The sequence below is a fragment of the Schistocerca cancellata genome, chromosome 3, assembly GCF_023864275.1.
Source record: "Schistocerca cancellata isolate TAMUIC-IGC-003103 chromosome 3, iqSchCanc2.1, whole genome shotgun sequence".
Taxonomy (NCBI): Eukaryota; Metazoa; Arthropoda; class Insecta; order Orthoptera; family Acrididae; genus Schistocerca; species Schistocerca cancellata.
Window position 1 is genome coordinate 912,102,063 of NC_064628.1, and position 22,091 is coordinate 912,124,153.

The window sequence follows — 22,091 nt, forward strand, 5'->3', positions numbered from 1 at the left end:
GACTCTGTTGATTTTAGTGGCTTCCTTCTATAGCATTTCTTTTACAAAGGTATTTATGTTGTCATTGTTAGCAGTCACAGTATCAGCAACCATATTTTCTCATGTTGTTAACACTGTCTTGCTGTTGGTGATCTCTGCCTTATTGTTATCACTAACTTCAATTATGCATTCTCCCGTGGTTTTCATCTCATTTCATACAGACGCTAGTTGTTCACCAAAGAGATTGTAATTGCTGGTGCACCTAGCCACAGCTGGTTTGACTTGCATTATTTTCAGTTTTTCTGTTTGCCCTTTGTTACACATTTTTCAGTTTATTGATTTTCTCATTCCATTGAATAAGGAATTCTGCTTCCTGAGCTGTTACCTCTCTGATTTAGGCCCAGTTTTCCTCTATTATCCTATTGAAATAACACAGTTTTTTCTTCTTTCTGGCCTTTATCCCTTGGTTTATTTCAGCACTGTTTTCATGAATCTTTTTCTTCACTTCAGGTGAATGACTCCTTACCCACTCCCTCACGCTTTTGTTTGGTAAGTCAAATCATCTTTGTTTTTTATATATATATATATAATAGAGGGAAACATTCCACGTGGGAAAAATATATCTAAAAAGAAAGATGATGAGACTTACCAAACAAAAGCGCTGGCAGGTTGATAGACACACAAACAAACACAAACATACACACAAAATTCTAGCTTTCACAACCAACGGTTGCCTCGTCAGGAAAGAGGGAAGGAGAGGGAAAGACAAAAGGATTTGGGTTTTAAGGGAGAGGGTAAGGAGTCATTCCAATCCCGGGAGTGGAAAGACTTACCTTAGGGGGGAAAAAAGGACAGGTATACACTCGCACACACACACATATCCATCCGCATATACACAGACACAAGCAGACATTTGTAAAGGCAAAGAGTTTGGGCAGAGATGTCAGTCGGGGCAGAAGTACAGAGGCAAAGATGATGTTGAAAGACAGGTGAGGTATGAGCGGCGGCAAATTGAAATTAGAAATTAGCGGAGATTGAGGCCTGGCGGATAGTGAGAAGAGAGGATATGCTGAAGGGCAAGTTCCCATCTCCGGAGTTCTGACAGGTTGGTGTTAGTGGGAAACTAACACCAACCTGTCAGAACTCCGGAGATGGGAACTTGCCGTTCAGCATATCCTCTCTTCTCGCTATCCATCAGGCCTCAATCTCTGCTAATTTCTAATTTCAATTTGCCGCCGCTCATACCTCACCTGTCTTTCAACATCATCTTTGCCTCTGTACTTCCGCCCCGACTGACATCTCTGCCCAAACTCTTTGCCTTTACAAATATCTGCTTGTGTCTGTATATATGCGGATGGATATGTGTGTGTGTGTGAGTGTATACCTGTCCTTTTTTCCCCCTAAGGTAAGTCTTTCCACTCCCGGGATTGGAATGACTCCTTACCCTCTCCCTTAAAACCCAAATCCTTTTGTCTTTCCCTCTCCTTCCCTCTTTCCTGACGAGGCAACCGTTGGTTGCGAAAGCTAGAATTTTGTGTGTATGTTTGTGTTTGTTTGTGTGTCTATCGACCTGCCAGCGCTTTTGTTTGGTAAGTCTCATCATCTTTCTTTTTAGATATATTTTTCCTACGTGGAATGTTTCCCTCTATTATATATATATATATATATATTGGTTGTGAAAGCTAGAATTTTGTGTGTATGTTTGTGTTTGTTTGTGTGTCTATCGACCTGCCAGCGCTTTTGTTTGGTAAGTCTCATCATCTTTCTTTTTAGATATATTTTTCCCACGTGGAATGTTTCCCTCTATATATGATTATTAGTGTTTTAGGGCGCACAACAGTGAGGTTATCAGCGCCCGACATATATATATATATATATATATATATATATATATATATATAAGACACCAGTTGGTGTCTCCATGCAAAAAAATACAATAAATAAATAAAAATAAATAAACTTAAAATTCTATTCACTATCTGTCTTGTCTTGTCACCTCCATGACTTCTACTGCTTTAGCCACAGTTCACCAATTTTCACGTCCCAACACCATACATTAGGTTATTTCCAACATTCACCCAAAAGCCACTTCTACTCATCAAACCTACAGCAGCAATGCCGCATGCAACCCACTATGTCAGTGAAACTTTTGCGAGACATACAAATTTTTGCTGCAATGCTGTCGTTGATGTTTAGTGGTGCCGATGTCTGATACCACTGGAATCTGTCTTCTTTACTGCATGTTCATGGTGTTCACTGTTTCACTTGTATGCCACTTCTTGCATACATGTCAGTCACCACTGCTGTTTGCATGTCCAACTTGCTCAAATTCATGTTTCCTCATTATTCTTTATAGCAATATTTTTCATTTTAACTTCAGATGTCCGTCTTCTGCAATACCCTCACCAGATGTTAACTTGACTGGCTCAAAAATGCTACAGACTCTCTATGCTCATTATTACTAGCATTGTCAGCACCACATGACAATGCCACATCTGCCAGAAAAGGCGTGTAATGACAGAAGGTACTGGAAGGTAAGATTTACTGGTTAGAACATGCTGCTAAGTAGATCGTTGGTATGGGTATCAGTAACAGCACACTTACAGTGAATGGGCTCACTGGGAAGAGCTACATTGGGGTTGGTAACCATTGCTGTGGAATACTATGTGGCTGATGAGGATAGGATTTCAAGTAGAATATTTCTTATATTGCAACTTGATGAGGCACAGTGAAAGATGAGGATGATCTTTTCAAAGCCTTGGTGATATTCAGTGATAGGTGGAGTAATTGCCGGTCGTTGATTGACAGTGGTGACAGATTTGTTGGATGTTGTGTAAATAAATAGCACAATAAATCTGCTTCTAGACTAAATGGGAGTGTGTCTGTCTTTAAAGGCTTCGGCATGTTTATTGGTGTATCTGAATATCACCTTCTTCCCATTACACATGGAATACTCACAGCTGCCAAGGCTGTGTGATATGAATGTTTTTAACATGTAATATATGACAGGTATCAGAACTGGGATAAAGAGTTATGGAAGAAAAGATCAAGGCTGCTCTTACCATGTGTCAGTCACAAAGATGTCACCAGTGAAAAAATGGGAATGATCCTTTAGGTGGCTCATATACGATGACCGTAGGAACATGCCATGTGACTTCCCTAAATAGTTTTGCAGATTTCTGTGTAATTTGCTTACAAAGCAGAAATAATTATGAATTGGCATGTGGTTGAGCAAGAGGGTAGGAAAGTGGGTGGTGGATTTGGTGTCAGGAGGTTCAAATGGCTCTAAGCACTATGGGACTTAACATCTGAGGTCATCAGTCCCCTAGACTTAAAACTACTTAAACCTAACTAACCTAAGGACATCACAAACATCCATGCCCGAGGCAGGATTCGAACCTGTGACCGTAGCAGCAGCGCAGTTCCGGACTGAAGAGCCTAGAACTGCTCGGCCACAGTGGCCGGCATGTCAGGAGACAGAAGGTAATTTTCCATGGCAGAAAAGCCATGGTTCTGTGGAATGTTGGCATACAGGGATGCTACAGGCAAAGAGTCTGGTGATAATGTGATAGGAGCTGTGATAAGGCAGTGGAAGAAGTAATTAGTGACTTGGATGCTGGGAGTGAGAGTGCAAAAAATTCATTGGATAAGCTGGGCTATCAGGGGTGAGCATCTTTCTGTGGGTGTGTTATAACCAGCCCCAATTGAACAAACAGTAGAGATATCTTTGTTTTGAGCAAAACACCATTTTGTCTTTTCTTTTATATTGCAGACATGTTTTGCTGAAGCTCCAGCATTGTCAGTGGACTTTCTATTAAACAGGAAAAATGCTCTGTCACTAGCATCATTTGGCATTTTTTCTGTAGGTGAAAAGTTTTGGAATGGACCTAATATAATAATGTTGGTTCAAGGTCATGTTAAATTTCTATGACAGGATCGCAGTGCCAAGGTTTTTTTTAAAGGAATTTTAGAAAGCTGGCAGTGGCCCCTCATCAAATAGTCACTGCAGTTGATGCCCATGATGGTGGACCCTTAGTCTGTGAGAAAAATGGTAACCTTAAGATTGATTTAAAGTCATCAAAAGCAGCATATAACATAGCTGTGATGCTGGACTCATGGAAGGACATTCGGGGACGGTACACTATGTGATCGAATGTATCTGGGTGCATGGTTGAAAATGACTTACAAGTTTGTGGTGCTCTCCATCAGTAATGCTGGAATTCAGTATGGTGTGGCCCACCGTTAGCCTTGATGAGAGCTTCCACTCTTGCAGGCATACGTTCAGTCAGGTGCTGGAAGGCTTCTTGTGGAATGGCAGCCCATTCTTCATGGAGTTCTGCACTGAGGAGAGGTATTGATGTCAGTCAGTGAGGCCTGGTGCGAAGTCGTCATTCCAAAACATCCCAAAAGTGTTCTGTAGGATTCAGGTCAGGACTCTGTGCAGGGCAGTCCTTCACTGGAATGTTATTGTCATGTAACCACTCTGCCACAGGCCGTATAGATGCAGTCACCATTACCCAATTGCTCTTCAACAGTGGGAAGCAAGAAGGTGCTTAAAACATCAGTGTAGGCCTGTGCTGCGATAGTGGCATGCATAACAACAAGGGGTGCAAGCCCCCTCCATGAGAAACCTGACCACACCATAACACCACCGCCTCTGAATTTTACTTTTGGCACTACACACACTGACAGATTATGTTCGCTAGGGATTTGCCATACCCCCACCCTGCCAGCGGATCGCCATGTTGTGTACCGTAATTTGTCACTCCACACAACGTTTTTCCACTGTTCAATCATCCAATGTTTAGCTCCTTAAATCAGGCGAGGCATCGTTTGGTGTTTCTTCTCATCTCCCATCTAACTGTCATAGTACTTTCAGTGGATCCTGATGCAGTTTGGTATTCCTGTGTAATAGTCTGGATAGATGTCTGCCTATCACACATTATGACCCTTTTCAACTGTCAGCAGTCTCCGTCAGTCAACAGACAAGGTAGGCCTGTTCGCCTTTGCGCTGTACATGTCCCTCCACATTTCCACTTCACTACCACATCAGAAACAGTGGACCTAGGGATGTTTAGGAGTGTGAAAATCTTGTGCACAGACATATGACACAAGTGACACCCAACCACCTGACCATGTTTGAAGTCTGTGAGTTCTGCAGAGCACCCCATTCTGCTCTTCGTGATGTCTAATGACTACTGAGGTCACTGATATGCAGTACCTGGCAGTAGGTGGTGGCACAATGCGCCTGATATGAAAAACGTATGTTTTTGGGGGTGTCCAGATACTTTTGATCAAATAGTGCAGGTAAAGCTAGGTTGGAGCTGAGGAGTGTCTGGGAGTGTTACTGGCAGTTTATGTGCAGAAGAGAGGGAACTTGGGGAGGATTTCAGTTGAAGTGAGTCTTGAAGTGGTTATGGCAAGCTTCATTATGTGCATTAGCTGGACTGTGGTCAGTCGTGTGGGTAGGGAAAACAGCTTCCAGTAAAATAAATGAGTTAAGGAGAACAGGTCATTGACAAACCCTGAAAAGAAAAGCATGATTAAGCATAGTTCTTGAACTGAAAGTAAAGCTTTTTGAGAGGAATGAGACTTATGCTGCAGTCAGGTACTTGGAAGACAGATTAACAGCAGTATTGGTAAGCTGCAGATAGTGTTAAAGTAATTTAGTTTATGGGGAGGAGGATGTGGAAGTGTATGGAAAAGTGATAGGTAGAGTAGGTCATCAAAGCAGGCTCTGGAAACTATGAGAGGTTGACAGAGAGGAAGGCTATGGGGGTTAATGGTTTTTTTGTGAGTATTGGTATTTCCAGATGGGAAGAAGGCATAGGTTACATGGCTTTCTCAAATGGTTTTGTATATGTCATTCTGTGGTTTCATTCTCAGAGATGGGAAGCCGTAAGGGTCTACCGGGAAGGATAGAAATTTTTATTGTAAGACTTTTAAATATGTGTAATCTAGAAGTTTGGGTTGGTAGTGGGTGCTATGGTTATGTTTTGCAATTTGCGTTGACAGGAGAAAATGAACACTAAGTGCAGAAATAAATAGAAGGAAAAAGTACAGGAGAGTTTAGGTATGAAACAAACCTTGCATTTGAGAGAACAGTGAATTATGGTATAGCTGTTCTTTATGTAACTGTATGTTATAACAGGGAGCAGTGGGTGTCCAAAGTGTGCAATAGTGAGTGACAAGGAGGGTAAGGGAAGCAAACAAAATAGAAAAGAGAAGAGAAAAGAAAGATAGAGACAAGAATGGGAAGGTGGCAATAAAGGTAGGGCAATGCAGTTGCAAAGATGGGCCCAGCCTCTCTCTCAGCAGTTCTGTCTGAACAGACAATCAGTATTTTCATGGCCTAAGGTGTTGGTAGTGGTGGTGGTGGTGGTGGTGGTGGTGTGTGTGTGTGTGGGGGGGGGGGGGGGGGCGAGTGTGTGTGTGTGTGTGTGTGTGTGTGTGTGTGTGTGTGTGTGTGTGTGTGTGTGTATGTGGATCTTGTGTGCTATTAAAAACATAATTTCTTCAGTTTTCTTGCAATCCTGATGTAGATGCATTGCACTGATAATATTTCAGATCTGTGTGGAGATGATGGTCCTGTGACAGCAGAAATGGCTGCTCGCTATGTTGCAATGATACCTGTTATATCTGGTAACACACTATTCCCAGGACTTTTTGATGTGTGGCTGACATCAGATGTAAGTGCACTTTTCTTTGTAGCAAGCAGTTTAATTACGTAATAGTCATATAATAGCAGTTCTAGGTGAATTTCCAATGGCAAGAGAAGAAGTAATTCTAAATAAATTAAATGTAATCAAACAACAGTTTCTCACACATTCAGGTACAAGATTATATTACTCATGCATAAACTGGAGAACTGTAGTTCTTTCTTTTTATGCCAGTGATTATACAAATATAAAAATGTTTTTCAGAATAAAAGTTGTAATAAGTATTCTTCATCTGTGAAATTTAAATGTTTTGTATTATCACTGCATGTTATATTCTGCGCAGGGAAAGGGGAGGGATCCACTTATTATCCCAATATTTTGCTTTTAACAAAGAATTTCTTTAAAATTATGACATTTTTTTATATATATGTGGTGTCTGTTCCTTTCAGACAAGTGTGAAATAACAGAACCATTTTGATCATGCAGCAACACTGTATTTTACAGACTATAAGACACACTTCTTTTCTTTGAAAGGTGCATCTTATACTCAAAATTAATTTAAAAATATCCAGTGATTGATTTAAAATTCTGACCAGTCTTAAAAATTGCCATATTTTCGATGCCATGGGAAACCTATCTCTATCTGCCAACCTTGGATTCAACCGGCAGCAGCAGTACACCAATGCAATTCTCATGAGTTGTAGGGATTCACAAGCCTGCAAACACGCTCTCCTTCCTGCCCCACCATAACAAACCCAGAACACTGTTTAACCTTTGATGCGCCATTGTCATCAAATGTGCCAGTGAACACAAATTGAAAGTGATTTGTGTTATCAGTAACAGTACAATATTTTTGTTAGTAGCTAGTTTCGTAATGGAAAAAATAAAAATTATTCATATGATGGGGCTATAAATTGAAAGTAATAGCAGATGCAGAAGAACATGGAAACAGAGCAGCTAAGTGGCATTTCGGCCCTCCACCAACATAAAAAAACATTCGCAGTTAGCGAGCCAGTAAAGAAGAACTGAAAAATGAGAAAAACTTTAGGGGTGGAGTTGGTTTGTGCTACAGGTTTGTGAACCAACATGGACTTAGTATGCGAACCAAAAACCAAAGTATTTTGGAAAATGGCACAAGAGTATGAAGAGAAAATATTATCTTTCTATTGCTTTATTATTCAACATCAAAAGAAAACCTATGTGGAACTAAGCCAAGTAGTGAATATGGACAAAACTCCTCTGACATTTGATTTGCTGGGTAACAGAACAGTTGTCTTGAAAAGTTCTAAAACTGTAACTATAAAAAACAAGTTGGCATCAAAAATTGCAGTACACTATTGTCCTTTCATGCTGTGCTGACAGTACTAACTTTTATCCAGTGATCATTTTCAAGCACAAAACAATGCCAAAACCTGAAATATTTCCAGGCTTTGTTGTTCACATACATGACAATGGTTGGATGGACTTGGCTGGTATGACATTATTGATTAACAGAGTGTGGGAGAGAAGGAAACATACTTTATGGAAGAAGAGTTCTTGTGCTAGACCAGTTTAGCAATCATTTGAAAAATTCTGTGAAAGAGAAATTGAGACAGTGAAATACAGAGCTTGCTGTTATTCCAGGACAACCTACTTCATAATTGCAACCTCTTGATGTCTCCATAAATAAACCATTTACAGTGAATATGAGAAAGGAATGGAACAAGTGGATGATGAATTAAATCCAACATGAATTCACACCGAAGGGAGTATTAAAATGACCTACAATGAAACAAATATGTCAGTGGATAAAACAGTTATGGTCTAGAGTGAGAGAAGATTTGTTGTTAAATCTTTCAAGAAGTGCAGCATAAGTGGCACTCTCAATGGCAATGAAGAGCATCTTATGTATGAAAAGGACAACAATGATGATGATGGAGACGAAGAAGTAGAAAGTTCAAATGACAGGTTTCAGGGATTTTAAAGGTCACTTTGGTTTCATAAACTAAGATTTTTTTTAGTCTGGTTTTGCAATCTAATAATAAAAATGTTAAAAATATTATTTTAAAAAAATTGCTTAAAAATTAATGTGCAGTTTACAGTCCATAGATAGTCCGTAAAATAAGATATGATTCAAGGGGGAATTAAAGACATCAGCTGCCAGTGAGCATTGATTTATGTCAAAGGGAGAAGTTGAAAATTTTTGTCAGACCAGGTTTCAAACCTGGATCTCCTGCTTAACAGGCAAATTAACTGACCACTACATTATCTGGACACAGTAGTCATCGCAAATGCCCAGACTGCCCTAGGATGCACCCATCAGACCCAAATTCCCACCTATCTACACATTACTGAAATAGTGCCCATTGCCCATTATCTTCATTATTCACAGCATTTCACCGATTCTCATAAGAGTTGAAGATTGGTGTGCTGCAACCCCTTTAGTGCAGATGCACTGCAAGCTTGAACTCTTATGGGAATTGGCAAAATGACATGAGTAATGAGGATAATGGGTATGGGGCACTACATCAGTGGTCCGAGGATAAGTTGAGAATCTGGGTCTGATGGGAAGCATGCTAGGGTAGTCCACGCAGCTGCAATGATCAGTGTGTCTGTATGGGATACTGGTCAGCTCATCTGCCTAGAAAGCAGGAGACCCAACTTCAAATCTCCATCCAGCACAATTCTGCAACTTTCTCCATTGATATAAATCAGTACTTGCTGGCGTCTAATGTCTTTCATTCCTTTGTGTCATGCAACTCGTCACTGGACACCACATTATGTCCTCAGCATCTCAGTTGACTCTGGCTCTACACCGTGCAAGTCTGTGGTACCTGTGACATGGTGGCAGTGATAAACTGCAAATGATAATTTGAGATTGCCCATACAACTTCTACTAATATTTCTGACAGTTTGTGATGACAGCCAGACTGTAACCATATTTCAATTGTTGTCAGCCATCTGTTTGTCAGAGCAATCTTCTAATGGTGTAACCTTTCTAGAAGGACCTGTGCCTACTCTTCTTGCTGCACAATTTTCCTGAGTGCACCTCATCAGCTTCACTTTTTAGTAGTCACATTGTAACTAACTGTCTGTGAGACCATTGGTATGATGCTCCCATGTCTCAAAGTTTGAAAGACAGTGATAAACTGCACGTGCACATCCTCTGGGCATGCAGTGTTACAAATTCCACTTTCAAACACCCGATAACCATCATACATAAACACACTACTCACCATCTGTAAGAGTGGCATTTTTCTTTACTGAAAATACCGAGAACAGGCTTCAGTAAGGATGAAATCTTAATCAACATGTATCTTGCTGGCATGGAAATTCTGATGCATCAGTTAAGTACCATGTAGTGAAAGTATTTGCAGTATAGCACTTTCCATTTCCATTTTCTATATCTACACTTCTGGTGCAGATATACTATTTGCTAAAATAAGTGTCAGTGAATCACAAAATTGACAACGTAGGTTCTTCTTCTCCTTCTCATTCTTCTCCTCCTCCTCCTGCTTTTATGGCCTCATTGGACGATTTCAATCAATTTCTGGTCATTTTCAGTTGGTTGTCTTTCTGAATTGCCCAATATCTTTTCATTCATTCTGATCTTTTTTGTTGTTTCTCATCTGTAAATACTCTTTCTTATTGCTTGTTGTTTATCTGTATTTTATTTCAATCTTATTTTTATGTTTTTCAGTTGCTTTAAATTTTCTGTTTTGTTTTGCTAATCGTCCAGGGTTAATTCTAGCTCTTTCATATCCTCCCTGATATTCCATATCCATCCTGCTTGTTGCTTCATGTTCCAAAGTTTCTTTATAATTTTTCTTGATAGTCTGGTTTCTTGTTTCCTTGTAATGTGACCAAAAAAAAGAGATGCTTTTTTCTGTATAGTACCTGCAGTGGGCTCCAGTCTGCTGTACACTGCTTCATGTGGCACAATCTGCCATTTTTGGTCTTTTTGATCGTTCTTATTTATGTGTATTCTAGCTATTCTTCTCTCTACTTTTAGGATTTTGTCAAATATGTTTTTCTGGGTGACTGAAAAGAGTTTCACTTCCATATGTCACTTTTTGTTGAACCACCATATTGTAATGTTTTAATTTAATTTTGATTGAGAGACATATTTTATTGTATGCAACCATGTTAATTTTTGAGCTTTTATAATTTTGTTAGCTGTTACATGCATGTTTCTTGCTTCCCTGTTATTTACTGTTATGTGGTTGATTAATAGTGGATCTGCTACCATTTTCTCAGTCTTTTTGAATGATATCTGGAGTCCTGTTCATTGTGCTATATTTTGTAGGGTTGTTATTTGATTTCTGGTTTCTTGAATGTATTAGCTAGTAATGCTAAGTCATCTAAGAATCCCAAGCAGTTTAAGTTTATTTTATCTTTCTTGGTTCCATTTCTTATGATTTTAGGATTTTCCTTGTACCATTCCCTCATTATGCACTCAATCACACAGTTGAAAAGTAACAGAGATAAATCATCTTCCTGTCTTAACCCTGTTTTAGTCATAAATGGCTCAGATATTTCTCCTCTGAACTTTACTGTAGATTTGGTGTCCATTAGAGCTAAATTTTTATTTGGGGCGGAGACTGAAATTTCTTAGTATCTTCATCACTGAAGATCTGTAGAAACAATGATAAGCATTCTTGAAGTCTGTAGTCAGTATTCTCATAGTTCTTCTTTGTTCCAGATTTTCACTGTGCATTGGTGTAATGATATCTTCACTGGTTCTGCTGCGTATTTCTAAAGTTCCACAAATTTTTGATCTTTTAGTTTTTGAGCTCTTTAAAAGCTTTGTATACTTCATGGATTGCATGTGGGTTTACACTTTCTGCTGTAGTTTTAATAGGGGAATCTGTGTGTATTTATAGTAGTTTTGGAAGATCTTTGCAATTTTTAGTAATTTTTTTAATATTTCTGCTAAAATTTCTGTATTTTTGTACTGCCAAGGGCCATCTTATTATTTTTATACTTTTAACATTAATATTGGAGTGTCATATCTTTGTGCTTGTCTGCTAAATAATTTGTAGTAATCTCTGGAGGTTGTTTTCTCACTATTTATTTCTATCATTAGAAGTATATCTTTTCGATATTGGCATTTAATTTTTATTATTACTTTTTGAGTTATCTTTCTTTGGTCTGTGAGTTCAAAGTGTGATTCTCCTGTTTTATGACTCTGATACCTTAGCCAAGCTTGGTGTCTATCTGCCATTGTTTTATCATATTCATCATTCCACCATTTATGTTTTTTTCCTTGGATTTACTGGGGCTACTGTTCAGCTTTTTATTTCTACTGAGGAACTATTTCCTCTAGATTATCTGTTTTATCTTTATATTCCTTGTTTGTTCTCCATATTCCTTGTTACTTATCAACTTATGAGGGTCATGGGTTCTCTTCTTTTTGGGGTGGGATTTTTTCCTTGCTAACAGGGTAAATTTAATTTTTAATTTTATCATTTTATTTTTATCTGATACAGTATCTGTACCTCTCAGAATTTTCATGTTGTGGTAATTTTTAGCCATACATACATGATCTAGTGCCATTCTCCTGTTTTCCAGTCCAGATATTTCCAAATTTTGAGTTTATTTGGTCTTTTCTTGAAGTGTGGACTTTGAGATCATATCATGATTTCTACACAATTCCAGTAGTCTCATACATTCCTGTTCATCCTTCTTTGTGTTAGCCATTTCTTGGTTACATCCCTGTATGTCTACTCCCTTCCGGGCTAGCCTCTAAAAACAACAATTAAAATTTTGGTGTGGTTTTTATTTACATTTGTTGCCATCTGATCTAGCTTCCAAAATTCATCCATATTTTCTCTGTGTCCTTTCTTATTATTTTTATAATTAGTTAGGGGATGGGAATTTATTATTGTGTATATTTTATTTGCAGTTTTTATAGTTACTGTAGATCACCTGGGAGATTGTGATTTAAATTCTATTACAGATTCAGTTATTTTGAGAGTGACCCCAAATCATGTTCCTAACTGTGGACATTGTTTCAATACACTTTTTCTTGGTATTTCCCTATAAATTATATATCTGTGTGATTCTGTTGGTTCCTGATCAGTGTTTCTCATTTCCTGAAGTCCTCCTTTGCAATCCATTTTGTCTGCTACAATTTTGAGTTTCCTTGGTTGTATGATGGAATTTATGTTGTGTGTTGCTATGTAGTTTATCTGTCCTGTGTTGAATCTAAATTTTGATCTTCTGTCAGTCTTGGCTATTTTCAGATGCTCCAACTCATCTAAGTCATCTGTCAAGTGACTGCCTACCATATCCTTGTGCAGTCTTCCTTGAAAAATCACCAAACAGTGGACTTTTCCTTAAAAGATTTCCTTTCATGTTCAACTTTCAAAGGTAGTCACTATTGTATGGAGCAAGCCCCAAGTTACAACTAGCATCATTAACTGCAGAGGCTGGTTTGTGTTTGGTCCACAAGAGCTATTTTATTTTGCTGTAGGTTTGTAAACTCAGCTTGCATGAGTCTTCCAACCAGTTGTTTCCTTTCAACTGTTCTTTCCTTATTTGAATGATGGTCAGAATTTTTGTACAGATTCTTATTTGTGTGAGTAACTTTCCATAGATTTCAGTACATAAAGTTCTGCCATTCTCTTTTAAAACCGACTCTGATGTTTGAATTGATACTACAGACATACAAGAAATTTTACAAATCTGAGTGATGCTTCTTTCCATGACCCAATCTACTGAAAGTGTCATTAAGCCTTACTTGTCAGTTTTCTTGTGGCAGTGTGCAGGGTTTTTCATGTCTCACGGAAAGTAAGTTGTTGTGAGATAGGGTCAAAATAGAACTGACAAGCAATTTGTAAAGATATATTATTCTTGTGACATCATTTCATGTCTATGAAACATACTGAATAATAAAATGGTATCAAAATTGTCTGTAGTCTCTCCAGGAATAGGACTGGGCATCATGTTACTAAAATGTACAGTAAGGCTAGTAAAACCTGACAACACAACAATAAATTTCACATAAAAGAAGGAAAACTTAGATTAGATGAAATTTTGTCACCAGTATTGAATACAATAAATAATATCAAATCAATCAATATAGGTGACAGTTGAAAGTTGATGCCACCTTGGGGCATAAACTTGGATTTCCTGCTCATTGTGAGAAGCTGTCATTACCATTAGAATATCTGTGCCACTTGCACCTCCAGTCATTTCATTTTAGTGCATTTACTTAATTTCAGAACATCATTCCATTCGTCTGCCAGGCTCTGGGACTCACATTGGCCCATAAACAGTCAGTTGTATGCCTTAGACTTTAGCCTCGCACATAACGACCACCAACAGTGAGTGGAAGCTCAACAATGTTTGAGCTTCTGGTGGTAAATACCACAGATTTTCTCACAAGATATTTGAAAGTGAACCACCATAAATTTTTTATAGTTGTACATTTCTCCTATTATTTCATCATTATACTCGAGGAATGTGTTTACACCAAGTTATAATTTTTTTTTAATCATGGTTCTTCCAATGATATATATGACATATTTTAATTATAATTTAATTTTCTTTCTTATTGTCTGATACATGCATCTTTATATTAAATAATAGGAGGAAAATCATACAAACTTTTCTGTGTATTAAACTGACTATGCTATTGGTTCACCCAAATTAGGAAATTTTTCATATCGCAAAAACTTGTATTAACAGTTTTATCCAATGAGAGTCCTTTTGAATCTATAGTTCTCTCTTTTAGTTTAATAAATATATTATCTGTCTCTGAAATCAGTGCAGCAATACACTGACCTCTGTTGTATGTTGTCTGTTGAATACATATTGATTTGTTATGTATATTATCTGCATTGTCTTTTGAGCTTTTCTGATTCATTTTGATTTTTTAGAATCAGTTGTTCAAGCAGTTCTTTTGATTTTTGTTACCTCACAGAGTCCATAGCATTAATATTGCAGTGGATATTGCCCTAATGTTATAAATCTCAATCTAATCCATGTGTATTACGAAGTTCCGTATTTTGTAATATTCTAACTTTTTATGAATTAGTCCTATTCTGCAAATATTTCAGACAAAAAAGTGAACCACATATCTGTACCATGATAATATCAACAGTGTAACATAAGGTTAACAAACATATCTGGGAAATTTTATTTTGTGTTACATCAGTATATTTTGGTATATTTCTCAGCAAGTTGTGCGGTTGCTGTCTGGCGACTGTGAGGACCATGCTGTGCTGCTGTGTTGCTACCTCCTGCATCTGGGAATGCAAGCCTGGCTGCTCCTCGGAGTTGGTGTGCCCCATGGACCAGCTGCCTATGTTTTAACTCGAGATGCCCCAGGAGCTTTCCGCATTTGGGATCCTGTGTCTGGCCAAGCATGTAGTATCACAGACACATTCTGTCCTCTCCAAAAAACATATTGCCTCATTAATGAAGACAATGTGAGTACTAGTACTGATTATTAAGTTACACTGAATACAGTAAGACTTTCTTCATTTAATGCAATAAATATTGGAGGTAGTTAAGCAAGCAAGCACATAGACATAATAATACAACTGGGAATTTTATCTTTGACACATAAGGGAACAAAGCAAAAATACTTATGGTTCATGCAAAAAAGGGTTAAGAGGCCATCAGTTGATGTCCATTCTAAACATTACTAATAATAATAATTTCATGTGGCTCAGTGAAATCCACTGGACACCACTTCAGCAGCTTAAGTGTCCTGTAATCTGCTCTAGTTATTGAACTGGGGAAAGAGGACATACAGTTTAACATGAAATCTGAACCACATGGTGTTTCTGATGACTCCTCACAGCACAGAGAGATGAAGACTGGATTAAAACAAAGACTGAAAAATCTGTGGCCCGGCCAAGATTCGACTCTCTCAGTTTCCAGGCATGCATTTCACTGCTAAACCAACAGAATCAACATGTATATAGATAGAATCAAACAATGTGAAATCCAGTTTGGAATATGAACAATATTATGCAAAGGATAGGTTGCTACTCACCATAAATATGACACAGTGAGTTGCAGACAGGCATCATTGTGCCTTCAGTCAAAGCCTTCTTCAGATCTCTGTCCACTCCAGCCAGAATGGAATGGTGTTGTGCTGAATAGAAGCAGCAAGTCAGAGTGGGGGGATAGCAGGGTACATGTAGGGAGAAAGGAGTGAGTGCTGCCTGGCCGTGTGTGCAGGGACTAGTGCAGATAGCACATTGTAAGGATAACTCCCTTCTGTGCAATTCAGAAAAGCTGGTGGTGGAGGAGTGAATACAGATGGCCCACATTGTGAAGTGGACATCGAAATAAGTTTGTTATGTTCAGCTGCATGTTGTGCCACAGTTTGGTGGTGGCCATTCATCCTGGTGGACAGCTGCTTCGTAGTCATACCAATATATAAAGCTGTTAACTGATTGCAGCAGAGCTGTTATATGACATGGCTAATTTCACAGTTGGTCCAGTCTCTGATGGGATAAGGTAAGCAAGCATGTGATAGGACTGGAATATGGGGTGCTGGGTGGGTGGATTGGGGCAGATCTTGCACCTGGGTCTTCTGCATGAAAATGATCCCTTTGGCAAGGGGATGGGATTTGGAGTGGCATAGTTATGGGCTAGGTTGTGGGGGTCAAGTGGTTGATGGAATGTCACTTTACAGGGGAGGTGTGGGGGGCACAATAATCTTGGGATGACTGCCCCTCATTTCAGTGGCAAGATGATAGATAATCAAAGTCCTGACAAAGGATGTGGTTCAGCTGTTTCACTCTGGGATACAATTGGGTGACAAAGGAAGCAGTTCTTTGTAGCTGGTTCTTATGGGTAGAGGGAGGACTGATTGTGTGTGGGGATATAGCATAGGACATCAGTTAATGGACTAGGTATGGGGGTAGTGCCTGTCTGTAAGACCTTCAGGGATTTCTTGCCACTGCAAATATGTCGTCCCCAGCTGGCCAGGCTGTACGGGAGGAATTTTTTGGTGCGGAAGGGATGGCAGCTGTTCAAACGCTGGTACTGCTAGTGGTTGGTGGGTTTAATGTGGACAGATCTGTGAATGTAACCATCGAAGAGGAGGAGGTCAATGTCCAGGAATGTGGGACTCTGGGTTGAGGAGAACCAGGTGAGGTGGATGGGAAGAAAGTGTTGAGGTCATGAAGGAATAGGACTGAATGTCTGGCTCCTGACTCCAAATCTTGAAGATATAATCAGTGAACCTTAACCAAGCCAGAGGTCAGGGTTTTGGAAGGCTAGGAAGGTTTCCTCTTGATGGCTCATAAGCAAGTTGGTATAGGTAGGTGCCATGCTGGTGCCCATGGGTCTGTTGCAGATTTGTTTGTATACCTTTCCTTCAAAGGAGAACTATTTGCACATTAGGTAAAGTTAGTAAGGTTTGTGAGAATGGAGATAATGTTAATTGCAGAGATGTTGATAGGTTTGGAGAAAGGCAACAAATATGTAATATGGAGTTTGCTAAAGAGGAAGGCTATATAGGTGTCTCTTTCAATAAAAGCAGGCGCAAATGGCAGAAGCATAGATTTGTGAGAGATTTAAGTAAAAGTAATGGGAATAAATTTGTGGGGAATGATGTAAGTTATGAACGTGTAATGAATGAGTGTGTGAATGGTGATGAATGGAAAGATTCAGGGGTTTAAAAAGGAGTTAAAGAGGAGATGAATTTTGTGAAAGCAAAAAAAAAAAAAGAGAGTTCTGAAGAGGTATTAGCAAATAGTAGCAATTGCAGTAAGGAAGGTGATGTAGTAACAAGTATTTGTGAGTCTACAAAAAGCATCAATGTTAGTGAAGGTGGTGTAGCTTTGGTCTCGCCAGCTGCAAGTGAGAGTGATTGTGTTTCAGCGAAAAGCATCAAAGTTACTAAGGGAGGCTTAGCATTGGTCTTGCCAGCAGAGGTAGATGATTTCTGTTTAAAGGAACAGAGTAATGGTAATTTATGTAATGTAAAAGCTACTGGTATTGATACTTCGGAGGAAGGAATTTACGTGTTTCTAATCACGAATGAAGGTGAAACGAAACTTATTGATGAATGTGTGAATCTAAAACGTATGTCAGAGTGTGAAAGTGAGAATGTATGTAAAATAGGATCGGGGGCTAATCTGGATGAAAAGTGTGTATAAATGGCAGTATGTGCTGATTTTTGTCCAATCACAGCAGAATGTAGCAAGTCTGGAAGTCCCAAAATTGTACGACAAGGTAGCAGCAATTTGTGTAACGCACCGGCGGAGGATAAAGTGGAGTACGATTCATGTAAAGTTAATTTGTCGACGGAGGAAAAAAAGGTTTCTGAGGTGAATTTATGTGGTGATTTAAATAGTGTATCAGCAGATAAGGTTGCTGAGATGAATATTTATGGTAATGATGGCTTAGGCATCAATGTATTCTTTCAGAAAGATAAAGTGTTTAATACTGAATTGATGTGTAATTTTGTTGAAGCTGCAAGTGTTGGTATTTTTGAGTGGAAAAAACAGTAAAGTTGTGCATGCTGTGGATAATGAATCAGTGAAATGTATGGAAGAACTAAGAAAATTTAGAGAGGGCTGAAGTAAATAGTGTGGATGGGGATAGCTTGTGTAATGAAGTTCGTACAAATTGGTATATGAAGGAGGAGTGTGATTCTAATAAGACTGATTGGCGTTGGTATGCTAGAATGTTACGGTCATTGCTGCCACATATGTGGAAACAAGAGAAGTTTGAAATAGCTAAGGGCATATAGAGAAAGGGGAGAAATGAAAAGCTGTTCTAATTTGTAATTAGTGGTAGTAATTTTGGAGGGATAATTTATATGTTTTACTTGGGGATTCATTAGTAATTTGTTAGTTTATTGTGGCACTGTACGTGTGCAAGAGGGGGAAGTGTAGGCACTGAGGGTGCGTGGAGGTCAGTGACTTAATGAATTTAAGTAAAATATGTATCAATTTATAAGAGTGTGGCAAAGAATTTAGTGGTCAATTTGAAGGGCATTAAAAGTGTAATTGTATATGCAAACAATTTTTGGTGTGTGGAGGTGGGAAGAATTGATCAAAGCCAAATAAATAGAACTTATGGAAATTTGAGCTTACTGTGATTCAGTCGTTTGCCTTGTGACTTTGTTCCTAAAGTATCATTTTCCACTGGAGGGAATCTTTAGTGAGGATCCTGGTTGGTTTTGGGAAATGGTTTGTTGAGGGGTTTGTACTTTTAGTTTTCATTGTAGACAAATTTGTCACGATAAATGGTGGAACTTGGAATTCAGAGGCAGACACAATTTCTGTGAGGCACTTGGTCAAAAGACTGATGTGAGTTGATCAATACTTCATGCTAAAATCCGTGTGACCCTGTGTAGTGTGACGGAAAAATTAGTGCAAGAAGGCGCCTTAGTGCTGAGTGAGTGGCACAAGAAGTGCTTACAAAATGACACATAAATGAAAGTGTATTTAAAAAACTTCATTTCTTGTCAAAAAAAAAGTTGTGTATGCATAACTGAAATGTTGGCATTTATTTAATATGCCATTTTGTTCATAATTTGTGTTATTTTATTTCAAAATTCATGCTGCTCCCACACCACTACAAAACTGTTGTGAACCCTATTGGCTTGGCATTTTAATCAGTTAATTCTGTTCTTTGTAATTTGTTTATGTGTACTAGTATGAACTGAAGGTTCTACTTCTGAACATTCTGGCAAGCCAGAATGTTAATAATTGGAGGTGTGCGAAGTAACAGGCAAATTGTGGTGCCCTGAAAATATTCTAAGTTCGGAGTTGGCGTGGCCACTTGGCGGGTGCGGGTCGCTCGGCAAGCCGACCACGTGGTGCCGGATGTTCGCCGAAGCAAGAGGGGTCCAGCCCGATCGCGTGGCTGGGAATTCCATGTTGACGCTGTGACAAGGACGGTGCTTTGTGTCGATGAAGGAGACATCTATGCCGGGAGTGCCAAATATGGCGGACTTTGTGAAACCATAATAGCAGACATTTCATAGTTCATATGGAAATTTATAGTAGCCAGATGAATCGTGATACCTCAAAAAGAAACATGTGCATTACCATTATTTGCACGATGATTCTGATGGTGTAATCAGATTTTCAATACCTTTATTAATTTAAAGTTTAATATCTGACGATAAATTATACAAGCAATACCCAGCAACAAATTTCCAAAATCATCTGATTTTGTTGATCAATGTGTCTTTAGGAAGCTTTTAGTGTAAAGCTAAATTAGTATAAATTACAGGCATGTGACTTGAATAGTACATGAGTTATTGGAGGTCAAAGTGGCCGATTACTATCGATCGCATCAGGCCATAAGTACTCCACAGTTACACGAAAAAAACAGTAGCAGCATGCTTATAAATATATTTACTATTCTATGCCTTTGTTTATATCCAATAAATGCTCTTTATGAAGAAATTGGTCAATTATTTACTGTGTTTTAGAAAGCACAGAGACATTAGGCTAGTGGCATACTTTTGCTTGCTATACCTTTGATATATGTCTATTTTTTGTTTATGTGTTTAATAATGTGTATTAGAGTGTTTTTATGGTCCAGCCGTAGGAATATTTATTTAATTTCAAGTTATTTTTTGTAACTCCAGTATTTCGTATGTGTTTAAATACGTTTGTGAGTGTACATTGGCTTGGAGACACGAAGGGAGTGCTATAGCCAATCACAGCGCTCATTAATGGTGAGACTGTTTGGAAGTGGGGGAGAAGGATCGTTTCGAGAGAGGACACGGGGATTCTGAAGAGCGGAACAGTGCGGCATGAGGGACAGTCGCACAGGACGGGAAGTGCTGGACGTGATGGCACGACGGATGCACAGTTGGCGGAAAGACTTGGACAGTGGAGCAGTTTGCACATGGTTGTGGAGGATAGAAATATTTCGGAGTGCTGATGTGTGCTCTTGTGTGATTTCTGTGGCTTGTGCAGTGGAGATGTAGTATGCATTCAGAAGTGAATATCTTGCGAGCTATGTTGGCACATGCTCATGCCTTTCCAACCAAACTCATGCTATCCACAGCTATTGTTGTTGTTGTTGTTGTTGTTGTTGTTGTTGTGGTCTTCAGTCCTGAGACTAGTTTGGTGCAGCTCTCCATGCTACCCTATCCTTTGCAAGCTTCTTCATCTCCCAGTACTTACTTCAACCCACATCCTTCTGAATCTGCTTAGTGTATTCATCTCTTGGTCTCCCTCTATGATTTTTACCCTCCACACTGCCCTCCAATGCTAAATTGGTGATCCCTTGATGCCTCAGAACATGTCCTACTAATCGCTCCCTTCTTTTAGTCAAATTGTGCCACATACTCCTCCCCAATTCTATTCAATACTTCATCATTAGTTATGTGATCTACCCATCTAATCTTCAGCATTCTTCTGTAGCACCACATTTCGAAAGCTTCTATTCTCTTCTTGTCCAAACTATTTATCGTACATGTTTCACTTCCATACATGGCTACACTCCATACAAATACTTTCAGAAACGACTTCCTGACACATAAATCTATACTTGATGTTAACAAATTTCTCTTCTTCAGAAACCCTTTCCTTGCCATTGCCAGTCTACATTTTATATCTTCTCTACTTCGACCATCATCAGTTATTTTGCTCCCCAAATAGCAAAACTCCTTTAGTACTTTAAGTGTCTCATTTCCTAATCTAATTCCCTCAGCATCACCCGACTTAATTCAACCACATTTCATTATCCTTGTTTTGATTTTGTTCAAAAATGGTTCAAATGGCTCTGAGCACTATGCGACTTAACTTCTAAGGTCATCAGTTGCCTAGAACTTAGAACTAATTAAACCTAACTAACCTAAGGACATCACACACATCCATGCCCGAGGCAGGATTCGAACCTGCGACCGTAGCGGTCGCGCGGTTCCAGACTGTAGCGCCTTTAACCGCTTGGCCACCACGGCCGGCTTTGATTTTGTTGATGTTCATCTTATATCCTCCTTTCAAGACACCGCCCATTCCGTTCAACTGCTCTTCCAAGTCCTTTGCTGTCTCTGATAGAATTACAATGTCATCGGCGAACCTCAAAGTTTTTATTTCTTCTCCATGGATTTTAATACCTGCTCCGAATTTTTCTTTTGTTTCTTTCACTGCTTGCTCAATATACAGATTGAATAACATCGGGGAGAGGCTACAACCCTGTCTCACTCCCTTCCCAACCACTGCTTCCCTTTCATGTCCCTCGACCCTTATAACTGCCATCTGGTTTGTGTACAAATTGTAAATAGCCTTTCACTCCCTGTATTTTACCCCTGCCACCTGTAGAATTTGAAAGAGAGTATTCCAGTCAACATTGTCAAAAGCTTTCTCTAAGTGTACAAATACTAGAAATGTAGGTTTGCCTTCCCTTAATCTTTCTTCTAAGATAAGTCGTAAGGTCCGTCTTGCCTCACGTGTTCCAATATTTCTACAGAATCCAAACTGATCTTCCCCAAGGTCGACTTCTTCCTGCCAGGAACATTTGCAAACCTCAGCGCCT

The 22,091-nt window shown here is 39.0% G+C and overlaps 1 protein-coding gene across 1 annotated transcript in view; it reads left to right on the forward strand.

Annotated features, from left to right (window-relative positions):
- LOC126176645 (coiled-coil and C2 domain-containing protein 2A) overlaps nucleotides 1-22,091 on the forward strand; it is a 385,042-nt gene that overhangs the window by 320,992 nt on the left and 41,959 nt on the right. Inside the window, exons 18-19 of the mRNA XM_049923802.1 lie at nucleotides 6,547-6,668; nucleotides 14,801-15,052. Coding sequence (XP_049779759.1) covers nucleotides 6,547-6,668; nucleotides 14,801-15,052 — 374 coding nt within the window. The remainder of the gene's footprint in view (nucleotides 1-6,546; nucleotides 6,669-14,800; nucleotides 15,053-22,091) is intronic.